At 42.0% G+C, this 15,904-nt stretch overlaps 1 protein-coding gene across 3 annotated transcripts in view; it reads left to right on the top strand.

The window, feature by feature from the left end:
* The first annotated feature begins 8,480 nt into the window (after positions 1–8,480).
* Positions 8,481–15,904, top strand: part of arb2a (ARB2 cotranscriptional regulator A) — a 535,689-nt gene continuing 528,265 nt past the window's right edge. For 2 of the 3 annotated variants that reach the window (XM_060844184.1, XM_060844202.1), the window contains exons 1-2: positions 8,485–8,509; positions 9,701–9,842. In XM_060844184.1, the coding sequence (XP_060700167.1) occupies positions 9,734–9,842 (109 nt within the window). In that variant the 5' untranslated portion in view covers positions 8,485–8,509; positions 9,701–9,733. Of the gene's footprint in view, positions 8,567–9,700; positions 9,843–15,904 lie in introns of all 3 variants that reach the window. The other variant, XM_060844193.1, reaches the window with a different exon arrangement.

The following is a 15,904-nucleotide window of genomic DNA, read 5'->3' as shown; positions in this document are numbered from 1 at the left end:
AAATAGGAGTTGATGGGAAGGGTGAGGGCAGAAACAAATTAAAAGTACTATATATGAATGCACAAAGCATTATAAATAAGAAGAATGAGCTTGAGGCTTTTTTGGAAATTGGCAGATATTGTGGGGATAACTGAGATGTGGCTTCAAGTGCACAGGGTCTGGGAAATGAATATTCAAGGCTATACGTGCTATCGTAAGGACAGACTGACGGGCAGAGGGAGTGGGGTGGCCATGTTGGTAAGGGATGATATTCAGTCCCTTGCACGGGGGGACCTAGAATCAGGGGATATAGAGTCAGTATGGATAGAGCTGAGAAATTCTAAGGGTAAAAAAGACCCTGTTGGGTGTTATCTACAGGCTCCCAAACAGTAGTCTGGATGTCGGATATAAGTTGAATCAGGAGCTGAAATTGGCCTGTCGCAAAGATGTTACTACAGTTGTTATGGGGGATTTCAACATGCAGATAGACTGGGCAAATCAGGATGGTATTGGACCTCAAGAAAGAGACTTTGTGGAGTGCCTCAGAGATGGATTCTTAGAACAGCTGGTGCTGGAGTCTACCAGGAAGAAAGCAATTCTGGATCTGGTATTGTGCAATGAACCAGAATTGATCAGGGACCTCGAAGTAAAGAAGCCATTGGGAAGTAGTGACCATAATACAATAAGCATCAATCTGCAATTTGAGAGGGAGAGGGTACAATCGGAAGTGACAATATTTCTGTTGAATAAAGGAAACTATGGAGCTATGAGGGAGGAGCTGGCCAAAGTTCAATGGTGCAATACCTTAGCAGGGATGACAGTGGAGGAACAATGGCGGATATTTCTGTCTATAATGCAGAAGATGCAGGATCAGTTCATTCCAAAAAGGAAGAAAGATCCTAGGAGGAGGCATGGGTGGCCGTGGCTGACGAGGGAAGTTAAGAAACATATAAAGTTAAAAGAGAAAAAAATATAACATAGCAAAGATAAGTGGGAAAACGGAGGACTGGGAAGCTTTTAAAGAACAACAGAGGATTACTAAGAAGGAAACACACAGAGAAAAAAATGAGGTACAAAGGTAAACTGGCCAAAAATATAAAGGAGGATAGTAAAAGTTTTTTTAGGTATGTAAAAGGCAAAAAAATGGTTAAGACTAAAATTGGGCCCTTGAAGACAGAAACAGGGGAATATATTAAGGGGAACAAAGAAATGGCAGAAGAATTGAATTGGTACTTCAGATCTGTGTTCACTGGGGAAGACACAAGCAATCTCCTTGGGGTAACAGTGGATGAAGGACCTGAACTTAAGGGAATTTATATTTGCCAGGAATTGGTGTTGGAGAGACTGCTAGGTTTGAAGGTTAATAAATTCCCGGGGCCTGATGGTCTACATCCCAGGGTACTGAAGGAGGTGGCTCGAGAAATCGTAGATGTGTTGGTGATTATTTTCCGGAGTTCGATAGATTCGGGATCAGTTCCTGCGGATTGGAGGGTGGCTAATGTTGTACCACATTTTAAGAAGGGTGGGAGAGAGAAATCAGGAAATTATAGATCAGTTAGTCTGACCTCAATGGTGGGAAAGATGCTGGAGTCTATTATAAAGGATGAAATTACGACACATCTGGATAGTAGTAACAGGTTAGATCAGAGTCAGCATGGATTTTTGAAGGGGAAATCGTGCTTGACTAATCTTCTGGAATTCTTTGAGGATGTAACTCTGAAAATGGACGAGGGAGATCCAGTAGATGTAGTGTACCTGGACTTTCAGAAAGCTTTTGCTAAAGTTCCACATAGGAGGTTAGTGAGCAAAATTAGGGCGCATGGTATTGGGAGCAAAGTACTAACTTGGATTGAAAGTTGGTTGGCTGACAGAAAACAAAGAGTAGTGATAAACGGCTCCATTTCGGAATGGCAAGCGGTGACCAGTGGGGTACCGCAGGGATCAGTGCTGGGACCAGAGCTTTTTACAATGTATATCAATGATATAGAAGATGGTATTTGTAATAACATTAGCAAATTTGCTGATGATACTAAGCTGGGTGGCAGGGTGAAATGTGAGGAGGATGTTAGGAGATTACAGGGTGACCTGGACAGGTTAGGTCTGTGGTCAGATGCATGGCAGATGCAGTTTAATGTGGATAAATGTATGGTTATCCACTTTGGTGGCAAGAACAGGAAGGCAGACTACTACCTAAATGGGATCAATTTAGGTAAAGGGGCAGTACAAAGAGATCTGGGTGTTCTTGAACAGCAGTCAATAAAGGAAAGCATGCAGGTACAGCAGGTCATGAAGAAAGCTAATAGCATCCTGGCCTTCATAACAAGAGAGATTGAATATAGAAACAAAAGGTTCTTCTGCAGCTGTACAGGGCCCTGGTGAGACCACACCTGGAGTATTGTGTGCAGTTCTGGTCTCCAAATTTGAGGAAAGACATTCTGGCTAATGAGGGAGTGCAGCGTAGGTTCACGAGGTCAATTCCTGGAATGGCGGGACTACCTTACGCTGAAAGACTGGAGCAACTAGGCTTGTATACTCTTGACTTTAGAAGACTGAGAGGGGATCTGATTGACACATATAAGATTATTAAAGGATTGGACACTCTGGAGGCAGGAAACATGTTTCCGCTGACGACACAGCTTAAAAATACGGGGTAGACCATTTAGGACAGAGATGAGGAGAAACTTCTTCACCAAGAGAGTGGTGGCTGTGTGGAATGTTCTGCCCCAGAGGGCAGTGGAGGCCCAGTCTCTGGATTCATTTAAGAAAGAGTTGGATAAAGCTCTCAAGGATATAGAGATAAGGCTGGAACAGGATACTGATTAAGGATGATCAGCCATGATCATATTGAATGGTGGTGCAGGCTCAAAGAGCAGAATGGCCTATTCCTGCACCTATTGTCTATTGTCTATTGAAGGAAGTGCAGGTGCTCCCTGCGGTCATCTCCCTCCAAAACAGGGATACCGTTTTGGATACTGTTGGAGCAGATGGCTCACCAGTAGAGGGCAGCAGTTGTCAAGATCATTGCACCGTGGCGGGCACTGCTGTTCAGAAGGATGGGAAAAAGACTCGTAGAGTCATAGTCTTAGGGGATTCTATTGTAAGCGGAGTAGATAGGCGATTCTGTGGCCGAAATGTGACTCCCGGATGGTTTGTTGCCTCCCAGATGCTCGGGTCAGGGATGTCACCGATCAGCTACAGAGCATTCTCAAAGGGGAGGGTGAACAGCCAGTTGTCTTGGTGCATATAGGCACCAACAATATAAGAAGAAAAAGAGATGAGGTCCTGAAAGAAGAATTCAGGGAGCTAGGAGAGAAATTAAAGAGGAGGACCTCAAAGGTAGTGATCTCAGGATTACTACCAGTGCCACGTGCTAACCAGCGTAGAAATGAAAAAATAGGCAGGATGAACGCATGGCTTGAGGGATGGTGTTGGAGGAGGGGTTCAGATTTGTTGGGCATTGGGACCGGTTCTGGGGAAGGGGGCACTATTACAAAATGGACGGTCTACATCTGAACCAGACCAGATGTTGTTGGGGGAGTTTTTGCTACTGCTGTTGGGGAGGTTTTAAACTAATGTGTCAGGGGACTGGGAACCAGAAGAGAAAACAAGTAGGCAGCAAGGTGGAGACTGGAGACTGTAAGAATCATGAAGATAGTATCAATAAAGGCAAGGGTAGGCAGAGAGCAGATGAGCGCAAAAGAACTGGTGGCCTGAAATGCATCTACTTTAATGCAAGGAGTATAGTGTGTAAGGCAGATGAACTTAGGGCTTGGATTGGTGCCTGGGAGTATGACGTTATTGCAATTACAGAGACTTGGTGAAGGAAGGGCATGATGATTGGCAACTAAATGTTCCAGGATATAGACGCTTCAGACAGGACAGAGTGGGAAGTAAAAGAGGGGGGTTGGAGTTGTATTGCTGATCAGGGATGATATCATGACTGTGCTAAAGGAGAACACAATGGATGTCTTGGGTAGTAAGGCATTATGGGTGGAGCTGAGAAATAAGAAAGGTGTAGTTACATTGTTGGGGTTGTATTACAGTCCTCCCAACAGTGAGCGTGAGGTAGAAGAATAAATATGGATAGATGTAGAGGCAATAGGGTAGTGGTGATGGGAGATTTTAATTTTCCCAACATTGACTGGGATACACTTAGTGCAAGAGGTCTGGATGGGGTAGAATTTGTAAGAGCAGTATGTCAATAGTCCGATGAGGGAAGGGGCCATATTGGACCTAGTACTGGGGAACGAGCCAGGACAGGTGGTAGAAGGTGCAGTGAGGGATTTCTTTGGGAACAGTGACCATAACTCTGTACGTTTTAGAATACTCATGGATAAAGATGAGAGTGATCCTAAGGGAAGTGTACTAAACTGGACCAAGTCCAATTATATGAAAATTAGGCAGAAGCTCGAAAATGTGGATTGAACATAGTTATTTGAAGGGAAGTCCACATTTGATATATGGTAGACTTTCAAAGATAGTGCAGGATAGGCATGTCCTGTTGAAGGCAAAGGATAGGAAGGGCAAGATTCGTGAACTGTGGATGACAGGAGAAATTGTACGACGAGCCAAGAGGAAAAGGGAAGTGTACATAAGGTCTAGGCACCTAAGAACAGAACGGGCCCTTGAGGAATTTCGGAAGAGTAGTACAAGTTTTAACGAGGAATCAAGCAGACTAAAAGGGGTCATGAAATAGCTTTAGAGAGTAGAATGAAGGAGAATTCCAAAGCATTTTATTCTTATATAAGGATCAAGCAGGTAACTCAGAAAGGTTTGGTCCACTAAAGGATAATGTGTGTCAAACTTGAGAGAATGGGTGAGATACTGAATGATTACTTTGCATCAGTGTTCACTGAGGAGAGGAACATGATGAATCTTGAGATTAAAGATAGAAGTTTGAATACTCTGGATCACATTGACATAAGTAGGGAAGATATATTGGGTAGGCTAGAGGTTATTAAGGTGGACAAATCCCCAGGACCACTTGGGATCTATCCCAGGTTGCTGAGGGAGGCGAGAGAGGAAATAGCTGGGGCCCTGACAGATATTTTTGTGGCATCCTTAAATACAGGTGAGGTGCCAGAGGACTGGAAGGCTGCTCATGTTGACCCCCTGTACAAGAAAGGTGGTAGGGATATTCCATGTAACTACAGACCAGTAAGCCTGACCTTGATGGTGAGAAAGTTGCTGGAGAGGGTACTGAGGGATATGATCTATTTGCATTTAGAAAAGAATGGGCTTAACAGTGATAGATAACATGGTTTTGTGCAGGGGAGATCGTGCCTTATCAACTTAATAGAGTTCTTTGAGGAAGTGATCAAGTTGATAGATGAAAGAAGGGCTGTTGATGTCATATACATGGACTTTAGTAAAGCATTTGATAAGGTTCCCTATGGTAGATTAATGGAGAAAGTGAAGTGATATTGTGTGCAGGGTGTTCTAGTTAGGTGGATAAAGAACTGGTTGAGCAACAGGAGACAGAGAGTAGTAGTTCAAGGGAGTTTCTCAAAATGGAGAAGGGTGACCAGTGGTGTTCCACAGGGGTCAGTGTTGGGGGCACTGTTGTTTGTGATATACATAAATGATCTGGAAGAGGCCACTGTTGGTATGATCAGCAAGTTTGCAGATGACACAAAGATTGGTGGAGTAGCAGAAAGCACAAGAGACTGTCAAAGATTACAGGAAGATATAGATAGACTGGAGAGTTGGCTGGAAAAGTGGCAGATGGATTTCAATCCAGACAAATGTGAGGTGATGTATTTAAGCAAGACTAATTCTAGAGCAAATTATACAATAAACACAAAAGCCCTGGGAAATGATGGGTAGAGAGATCTGGGAGTGCAGGTCCATTGTACCCTGAAGGTTGCTGCACAGGTGTATAGAATGGTCAAGAAGGCATATAGTATGCTTGCCTTCATTGGACGGGGGTCTGAGTATAAGAACTGGCAAGACATGTTAAAATTATACAAGATATTGGTTCGGCCGCATTTAGAACACTGTGTACAGTTCTAGTCGCCACATTACCAAAAGAATGTGGACGCTTTGGAGAGGGTACAGAGAAGTTTTACGAGGCTGTTGCCTAGTATGGAAGGTGCTAGCTATGAAGAGAGGTTGAGTAGGTTAGGTTTGTTTTCAGTAGAAAAAAGAAGATTGAGGGGGGACCTGATTGAGGTTTACAAAATCATGAAGGGTTTAGACAGAGTAGATAGAGCCAAGCTTTTTCGCAGAGTGAAGGATTCAATAATGAGAGATCACGGTTTCAGGGTGAGAGGTGATAGAGGCAGGCACGGGAGATTCATTTAAGATGCATCTAGACAGATGCATGAGTAGGTGGGGAGCAGAGGGATATAGATACTTAGGAATTGGGCGACAGGTTTAGACAATAGATTTGGATCAGCTCAGGCTTGAAGGGCAGAAGGACTGTTCCTGGGCTGTAAATTTTCTTTGTTCTTTGTAATTACATGAGTTCTTTTTTCAACAACCTTGGACCGTGTTCAAATCTCATGTTACACTTGGATACATTTTTCAAGGCTGTTGGTGATCCTGGTCCTTCAGTCTATTTACTTGACCAGCTCGTGCTTAATTTTGATAGACTAGTGGTATAATCACTACACTATTAATCCAGAAACTCAGCTAATGTTCTAAAGACCCAGTTTCGAATCCCACCACAGCCAATGGTGGAACTTAATTTCATTTTTTTAATTGGATTTAAGAATCTACTGATAACTGAATTGTTTGTTGGGAAAATCTCATTCAGTTCACTAAAGCCCTTCAAGGAAGGGAATTTGCCATCCTCACTTGGTCTGGTCTACAAGTGTAACTACAGACTCACAGCAATATGGTTAACTCTCAAATGACCCAGCAAGCTTGAATTGTATCAACTGCTATGAAGTCTTAACAAAGAAACAAAAGTGAACTGACCACCTGCCATTAACCTAGCACTGGAAAAGACTGACAAATGGGTTCTAAAACTCTTTAGAGTAGCATGGTGGCTCAATGGTTAGCACTGCTACCTGACAGGAACCTGGGTTTGATTCTACCTTTGGAGACTGTCTGTGTGGAGCTTGCACATTCTCCCCACATCTACATGGGTTTTCTCCCACGGTCCAAAGGTGTGCAGGTTATTTGGACTGACTATGCTAAATTATTCAGTGTCTTGGGATGCGTAGGCTAGGTGGATTAGCCATGGCAAATGTTTGTTTGAGAGTCATTGCAGACTTAATGGACCAAATGGTCTCTTTCCACATTGTAGGAATTCTATGACTCTGCATCATTGTTGCATTCACTTTCAATTGAAATCAGCAGTATTTGTAAACATCCTCAAAATGTAGTGACAAGAAAGGTGGTCCAACAGAAAGGCCTTCCTTTAAGCTAAATCAATGAAAGCCTTCTCTGCCATAAAGCTTTAGAGATGTCCTGAAGCATTTCTGAAGATAGAAAAATATCTTCAGCAATTCATGGCTACCAACTAGAATTAATTTGTGAAGGCACCAGCATACAGAGGCACAAACTGCATGTGGCAGCCTCTGTAAATTATGCATTGGACTCATCTCAAATCCATCAGCTGGAATTGATGTAGTCATCCAGCCTTGGAGGGACTGCTAAATGTTGTCTAATTTTGAGTTTATATAGTATTTGTTACATTCAGTGATTTATTTTGTTTCACAAGCTATTTTAGTGAGGATTGCACTGATTTGTGCATGTATGTCAAAAGGTGTAAACTGTTACACTGGTTTGTATGTACAAAATTATCCTCTGGAATCTAGCTCTGGCTTTGACATTGGTTCCTCGCAAAGTTCAACTTTCACTCAAAAGTCTATTTACATTAAGTCTCGATTTTAGGAAATGCATTCCAACTGGGACTTGGCCCCCCATGTTGCTTTTTTTCAGTTTCTTTCAGCAGCCTCTTAAATTTTTAAAAGCAACCTGTTTAGACTTGTTATGAAGCTCCTCTGGTGCAGATGAGAATTAAACCTGGGCCTCCTTACTCAAAGGACACTACCAGTGCACCCACAAGAGTCCTCCTTCTATACAGCAGAAACACTTGGCTGTGCAATCTCCAGGTGAGCCATCATTCTCATCGGTATGCAGACGCCAATGAGAACGCAGGTGAAAGCTCTTAGCTGAACACGCCAGAATTGAATAAAGATCTGAGAATATTGGGGAAATAAGTGGGAAAGATATGGACACTGAGTGTAAAGTGTTTATGTTACAGGTGATGGGTGCTGGCTGTGGACAGAGGTCACGTGGTGATTCCTCTCGCATCATCAGACCTCAAAAGAGGATAGGAATTTCTCAGCAAGAAAAATGATCTTAACTATGTTTCTAAAAGAATAGAAACGGGGCTCAGCATTCAGCAAAGGGCTGCGCTCCTCCTGCTTCCTGACGGGTTTTCAAACAGACTTCAAGCTCCAACCGTCCACAGATACCGTTAAGCTCGCGCTTGTCGAAGTCGTTGCTATGGCGACCTCCCAGTTCCGCTTCCGCTCTGGTTAGGTTCGCGTTGTGGTGTTGAACGCTCGGAATTGGGGTGTGTGGGGTTCTTAATTATTTGTTTGTTTTTGGGTGGTCAGGACCAGCTCCTTGTGTAAGTCGGAGGAGAACTATTTCTCTTAGCGTTGGATATTTTCTAATACACGGGGCTGCGGTTAAGTGAACGCGCGTGTGTATGTATTTATTTATGTGAGTGTGAGTGTGTGTGTGTGAGAGAGAGAGAGAGAGACAGAAAATGACATAAGATATATGGTGCGAAGAAACTGACCTCCCGCCCCGTTCATCAGGATGATTGGGCCAACTGATACATGGCAACCCATAGGCCTCAGCTCTGAGATCCAGCAGTGTGTCACTGCAAACACAGACACCAATTTATAGTACACCCCCGTGCTCTCCAAAGCAAATAAACAGGCCTCGAACTAAAGTGTAAGCTTGGAGAAACCCTTGCCTTGTTTCCTGCCATACGGAGCACGCTAGTGAGCATATCCCATTAATTTGCATTCTTTAATGATTCTGTTAATATCTACGGCATAGCCAAGAATGTGACCGTGAGAGTTAACAGTCCTTTAAATTTTAAATTGTGGAAAAATAAAACGTGAAGCATTTCCATTTTTCAGATTAAAATGAAATATTCGGGGGAAGGAAAGTAAATAAAAGTTTTTGGTCAGTAGATAACTGGGTCGGTGCAAGTAAGGATTGATGCAAATTGGTTTTGTGAAGTTTGAAGCGAAAGCTTTGTACAAAATTATTCTGAAATAGGGTTCACAGTGCTATATGTCCCTAATGCTAAGGGAATTAATGTAACCTTTTTTTAAAAAAAGCTGAGAATTTAGAAAAACAGAAATGCTTAAATTTATTCCTTTGACTTGATTTTTGATTTTGATATTGTATCATTCAAAATCTGTAATTTAAATTAAAATTTCAAGTAAAAGTTACTTTTGTGTTTTCCAAAATGTTCACTTTTAAATTTTATGAATGTCTTACATTTTTTTATTTGGTTAGTGTTGACCACATCAATCTCACTAAACTACTACTTCCTTCAATTTTTAAGGAATCAAATTTACCAGTTGTGAATTTTATTTCTAATATACAGGATAACTTTGCATGCTATTACTAGCTCTCTTTAATGTCAAAGAAAGCAACACTTTTCTAAATGTTCAATTTCATGGCATTCATATTTACTGATTAACTGTCAGTCAATGGTTATTTCTGTTTTGTATCATTTTAGTTCCACCTAAATTGATCACGTGAAACTAATTGGATGCATATTTATCTGGTGGTTTCTATTCTGTCAACCGTGTGGATTGCTATGGCACAAAACCAACTTGGAGGGCCAGAGGAAAAGGACAAAGCTTCAACAGCATTAAAAGGTTTGCAATATGAGCAGATTTTTGTCTATTGCATTAAAACTAATGAAACTAATATTGTAAACTATCTACAGGAATTAGTGAAGGATCTTGAGCTCTCAGATCTGTTATGATGCAATTATATTCCTTTCTTTGATTCACTTTTGCATAAATCACATGAAATTTCAATTTTAAAGAGAGGTGATATTGCTAATTGTGTGTATATAGCTCAGGATCTCAGACAAGTCAGTCATGTTCCTTAAATTATGTACAGATGAGATGATGTCAACATGCATCTCTTTTCAGCCTCTTCAACAGACATTTCAGTTCTTCTTAATGTTATAATCTTTCTACAAGTAAAATCATAGAATCCCTACAGTGTGGAAACGGGCCATTTGGTCCAACAAGTCAACACTGACTCTTTAAAAAGTGCATTCCACCTAGATTCCACACTCCTGACAATATTCCTGTAATCTTACATTTCCCATGACTAATCCACCTATCCCTGTACACTACAGGCAGTTTAGCATTGCCAATCCACCTAACCTGCACATCTTTGGAATGTGAGAAAAAACCGGAGCACCCAGAAAACAGGAAGAATGTGCAAACGGCACACAGATAGTCACTTGAAGCTGAAATTGAACCTGGGTCCCTGATGCTGTGAAGCAGCAGTTCTAGCCACTGAACCACCGTATAGTTGCCTACTTTCATTGTAAATAATTGGAACCAATCACAAGTGAAAGAGCTCTTTTATTGAAAAAAGTCAATCAATCAATAAACATGAATGCAGATGCCGAAAATCAGAAACAAAAAATAAATTGCCAGAAAACCAAGCAAATCTGGCAGCATCCATTAACATTTTGGATCCAATGATCCTTGTACAGAACTCTTTCTCTCCACCGATGCTGCCAGACCTGCTGAGTTTTCCCTGCAATTTCTGTTTCGTTTTTGAGAGTAATTTTTATTATCTGCTAACCCTGGGAAAAGTAGCCAAGCATATAGACTTTGTGCAGTCATTAGGATGCTCGATGCACACGGCTACGTACAAAGTTATAAGGTGATGGTGTTCACTGTAAATGAAGGTTTTAAAAAATATGCAGTTTGAGTACTTTACTATGTTTGAGACCTAAAGTTTAATTCTGACCATTAGTAGTTTTTCTAATTCCTTGAGTACAATTGGCAGCACTGGAGCTTGCATTTGTTTTTAAATTAATCAGAGAGAAAGAGGTAGAGACAACTGTCGTGAAATACTGGTTTCAGAGTGTATTCCAAAAGGTGCTTCCAGTTTTTTTTATCCTCTTCTGTGTGGGAGCTGTTCCATAACTGGGAACTGTGATGGCATTGGCTGCTGATGTAGACTCCCTCGAGGTCTGAGATAAATTGTTGCATTTCCCCAACAGACGGTGACCATGGAGATTGGGCACTTCTTCCTTACGACACCATCATCTGGCAAGCATGGCATCATGTGTCATCTGCTGTCCAAAAGTTAGAGTAGGCAGTCCTATTAAGCACAAACAGAAGGATGTGATGTGATAGGAGAGCAGAGGATACTGTGATGTAATGGAGGGAGAGGTAAAGGTGACTGTGATGTATTAGTGAGGGAGAAGGCTGTATTGTTGGGTGGGAGAGGAGGAAGAGGCTGCTGTGAGGAGGGAGGCGGAGGATAAGGTGGAAAAGGATGCTGCGAGGTGGTGAACTGGGAAGGAATGGAGGTAGTGGAGGAGGAGGGTGAGGCTGGGATGTGGTGGATAGAAGAGGAACACCTACAGGAGCAGGATGCTGTGATGTCATGAAGGGAGGCAGAAGAGGAGCCTGAGGCAGGAGGAGGACAGAGTTTGGAAAGGGTCAGCAATCTATCTTCAGACATAGATAAAGGGACATATCTATGAGAAAGGTGGAGGTCAACACAGGACTGAGGGTGTTGTACTTAAATGCGCAGTACACAAAACCAGGTAAATAAGCACGTTGTGAAGATTCAAATTAGCGGGAACAATGTTGTATGTATCATAAGGATGTGGCTTTAAAGGGGTCAGGATTGGGAACCAAATATCCAAGGATACAGATCCTGTCAAAAGGACAAGCAGATTGGCAGTTGAGGCACGGTTGCTTTGAGTAAGCAATTAAATTAAATCAATAACAAGTACCGAGATAGATTCCACAACTTCCAATCCTATGTGGATACAGTTGAAGAATTGCAAAGATGAAAAGGCCTGATTTATGTACAGGCCTCTTAGCAGTAGTCAGGATGTGGGACAAAAAATAAATCGGGAGACAGAAAAGGTGTTTAAACTGGTACTATTACAGTAATCACGGGCGATGTTAATATGTAGGTGGACTAGAAGAATCAGGTCGGTAGTGGATCCCAAGGAAATGAAATTGTGGAATGTCTGAGATGGCTTGTTTTTTGGATCCGTTTGTGGTACAGCCCACTAAGGCAGAGGCTGTTCTGGATTTGGCGATCTGTATTGAGGTAAATTTGATTTGGGAGCTTAAAGTGAAGGAACCCTGAGAGGAAGTGACCATAATGATAGAATTCACCCTGCAGTTTGAGAGAGAGAAATTAGAATCTGGTGTAATGATGTTACAATTGAATAAAGGTAGCCCCATAAACATGAGGGAGGAGCTGACCAGAGTTGCTTGTTTCTTGTTAGGCTCCTCTTCCAATGATAGGATTTTCTAAGGGAACAGCAGAAATTCATCTCGAGGAAGAAGGAACATACAAGGTAACCATGGCTAACGAGAGAATTCAGGGACAGCGCAAAAGAAAAAGCTTACAATGTGGTCACGATTACTGTGAAGCCAGTGGATTGGGAAGTTTTTAAAAGCACGAAGAGGACAACTAAAAAGCAATAAGGGGGAAGAAGGTGAAATAGGAGGGCAGTCTAGTTAGTAGTATAAAAGACAATTGCAAGAGATTTTTTTTAGGCAAGAGTAGCAGTTGGGCTCCTGGAAAACGAGGTTGGAAAAGTAGTAATAAAATCAGAAATTTCTGGAAAACTCAGGTATCAGAAATTTGCAGAATGCTGAGAGGCCTGGTTAGAGTGGACATGAAGAAGATATTTACACTAGTACGAGAGGCTCGGACAGCCACAGTGAAGGAACTATCCTTTCGAACGGAGGTGAGGAGGGATTTCTTCTTTCAAAAATATGGTAAATCTGAAGAACTCATTGCTGCAGAAGACTGTGGAGGCCAAGTCGTAGAATATATTTAAGACAAATCAGTATTCAGGGAATTAAAGTTACAAGGAGAAGGTATGAATAGGGTTGATTAAATATGATCAAATGATGGTGCAGACTCATTGTGCCACATGGCCTAATTCTGCTCTTATGTTTTGGTCTTATGAAGGAGGTTGTGATGTGGTAAGTTGGTGGTATGCAGTTGTGAGGAAGTTGCCTGGAGTCCTCGACATTGACTTCAGGCACCATGAAGTCTTATTGTACCATAACAAACGTGAGCAAGGGAACCTCCTGCTGATGACAGATGATTCCATGCTCCTCAATATTGAACATCACTTGAAAGAAGCACCGAAGGTGGCAGTTGGCAGAATGTACTTTGAAGAGGGTATTTCAATGACCACCATCAAGAGTGGCTCGGCAGCACGACTGATTGACCCAATCAAGTCCGAAAGGAAATTGCTGTTAGACTGGGTTTGTATCATGTGATGAGAGAAAACCCTACTTGACTTCAGCCTCGCCAATTTGACTGCCAGAGGTGCATCTGTCCATGACAGTATCAGTAAAAGTGACCACTCCACAGTCCGTATGGAAATGAAGTCCTGCCTTCACACTGAATTGTGTTGTGTGGTGCTGTCATTGTGCTAAATGGGGCAGACTTCAAAGAAATCTAACAATTCAAGGTTGTTGACAATCCTTTTATGCCACTAACGGCACAGAACCTGGCTGTTCAACCTACATCACCTTCAATTCAGAATGAATATTTACCCAACTTCAGTCTTGTTAAGCTGCTATATGCAGAAAATGCTTATGTGCATACTTATTTATAAAGGGAGTGAGGGGAGGGGGAAGGGTCTTTTGCTAAGCACGCTGAAACAAAAGTTGTCTTCAAACCCAACTTTCATAGGCCATTCCCACCTTGCCCCCCCACTGTCAATTTAGAATGAATGACAAGATCATGGAAACTAACAAAGGCAAATCTTGCATATCCTCCAATGTGTCAACTCTGCCTTCAAGAGGCACCTAGAGGCATCATCAGCAATGCTTCGGCAAGAACATTTGACTAATAAAACCCCTCCCCTGCTGATATATCCAGCATTAGGCACCAGTTACTCAAAAGCCATTAAAGGTAGTAAATTTATACTTTGCACCTGTCTTTACCAAGGAAAAGAAGCTATTCCAGGAAATGGTGGCAGAAGAGAGAATTCTTTCACCAGAAGATTTCTCAATTAATAAGAAATGTTGGAGAAACTCTCTTCATAAAGTTGGCGATGCACCCAAGGATTTTGAAAAATGTGCCTTTAGAAATTATCAGGTCACTAATCACAACCATTAGTCTTCCCTGAACTCTGGGAAGTCCCAATGGAGAACTGCAAACACCATGCCCTTGTTCAAAAAAGGTTTTTAAGGTTAGCCCCAGCAATAGAGGACATAGCTTTAAGATGAGTGGGGAAATTATTTAAAAAGGACCTTAGGGACAACGTTTGTATGCAGAGGATGGTGCGTGTATGGAATGAGCTGCTAGAGGAAGTGGTGGAAACTGGTACAATTGCAACCTTTTAAAATGGGTGTATGGATGGGAAGGGTTTACTGGGAAGTACACCAAATGCTGACAAATGAGACTGTAGCAGGGAGACCAGAATTGAATACAGTATTCCAAAAGTGGGCAATGCATTGACCAATAAAGGTAAGTGTGTCAATGTCTCCTTCATTACCCTATCTGCCTATGACGCCAACTTCAAAGGACTATGAATTAGAACCCCAAGGTCTCTTTGTTTGGCAACACTCCCAGAACCCTCCCATTAACTATATACATCCTGCCATGATTTGTCTTTACCGAAATGCAATACTTCACATTTATCTAAATTCAACTTCATCTGCCTCTCTGGCCCATCCGATCAAGGTGACCATTGTACTCTCGGATAACCTTCTTCACTGTTCACTGCACACCACGAATTTTGATGTCATATGTCAACTTAATAACCATTCCTCCTATAGTCACATCTGAGTCATATATATTAATGACACAAAGCAATGGATCCAGCAACAATCCTTGCGGCACACTGTTGGTCACAGGTCTCCAGCCAAAAAGCAACCCTCCACCACCGCCCTCTGTCTCCTATGTCCAAGCCAATTTTGTATCCATATGGCTAGCTCTTTCTGGATTCCATGTGATCTCACCTTGCTTACCAGTCTACCGCGTGGAACTTGTTGAACGCCTGACTGAAGTCCATGCAAACAACTTCCAATGCTTTACCATCATTAATTTCCTTTTCACTTCAAAAACCTCAGTCAAATTAATACGTCATGATTTCCCATGCGCGTGGGTATGCTTTCTATTCTTAACCAGTCCTTGCCTTTCCAAATGTATGTAAATCCTGTCTCTCAGATTCCCCTTCAACAACTGACATCAGGCTTACCTGTCTATAGTTCACTGGTTTTCCTTGCCACCATTTTAAATAATTGCGCCTCATTAGCCATCCTTCAGTCTTCTAGCACCTCACCTGTGGATATACAGATCTTAGAAAGGGGCCCAGCAATCACTTCCCTATCTTCCCATAAACTTTTGGGATATACCTGATCAAGTCCTGGGGACTATCCACCTTTTATGCATTTTAAAAAGTCCAGCATCACCAACTCTGATATCACTCTTTATTTCTCCAAGTTCTCTTGCTTCCATATCCTTCTCCATAGTAGGTACTGACCCAAAATGCTTGTTTAGTATCTCTCCCATCTCCTGCGATTCCACAGAAAGACAGCCCTGTTGATCTTTTAAGGCCCCTATTCTCTCCTTAGTTACTCTTTTTCCCTTAATATATTTGTAGAATCTCATTAGATTCTCCTTAACCTTAAAGCCACCTGATTTCCCTCTTGAGTATACTCCTACTGTCCATATACTCAAGGGATTTACA

Source organism: Hemiscyllium ocellatum, chromosome 2, assembly GCF_020745735.1.
Source record: "Hemiscyllium ocellatum isolate sHemOce1 chromosome 2, sHemOce1.pat.X.cur, whole genome shotgun sequence".
In the NCBI taxonomy this organism is placed as follows: Eukaryota; Metazoa; Chordata; class Chondrichthyes; order Orectolobiformes; family Hemiscylliidae; genus Hemiscyllium; species Hemiscyllium ocellatum.
Note: the sequence above shows the minus strand (reverse complement) of the source record. Positions and strands in the feature narration are given on the sequence as shown.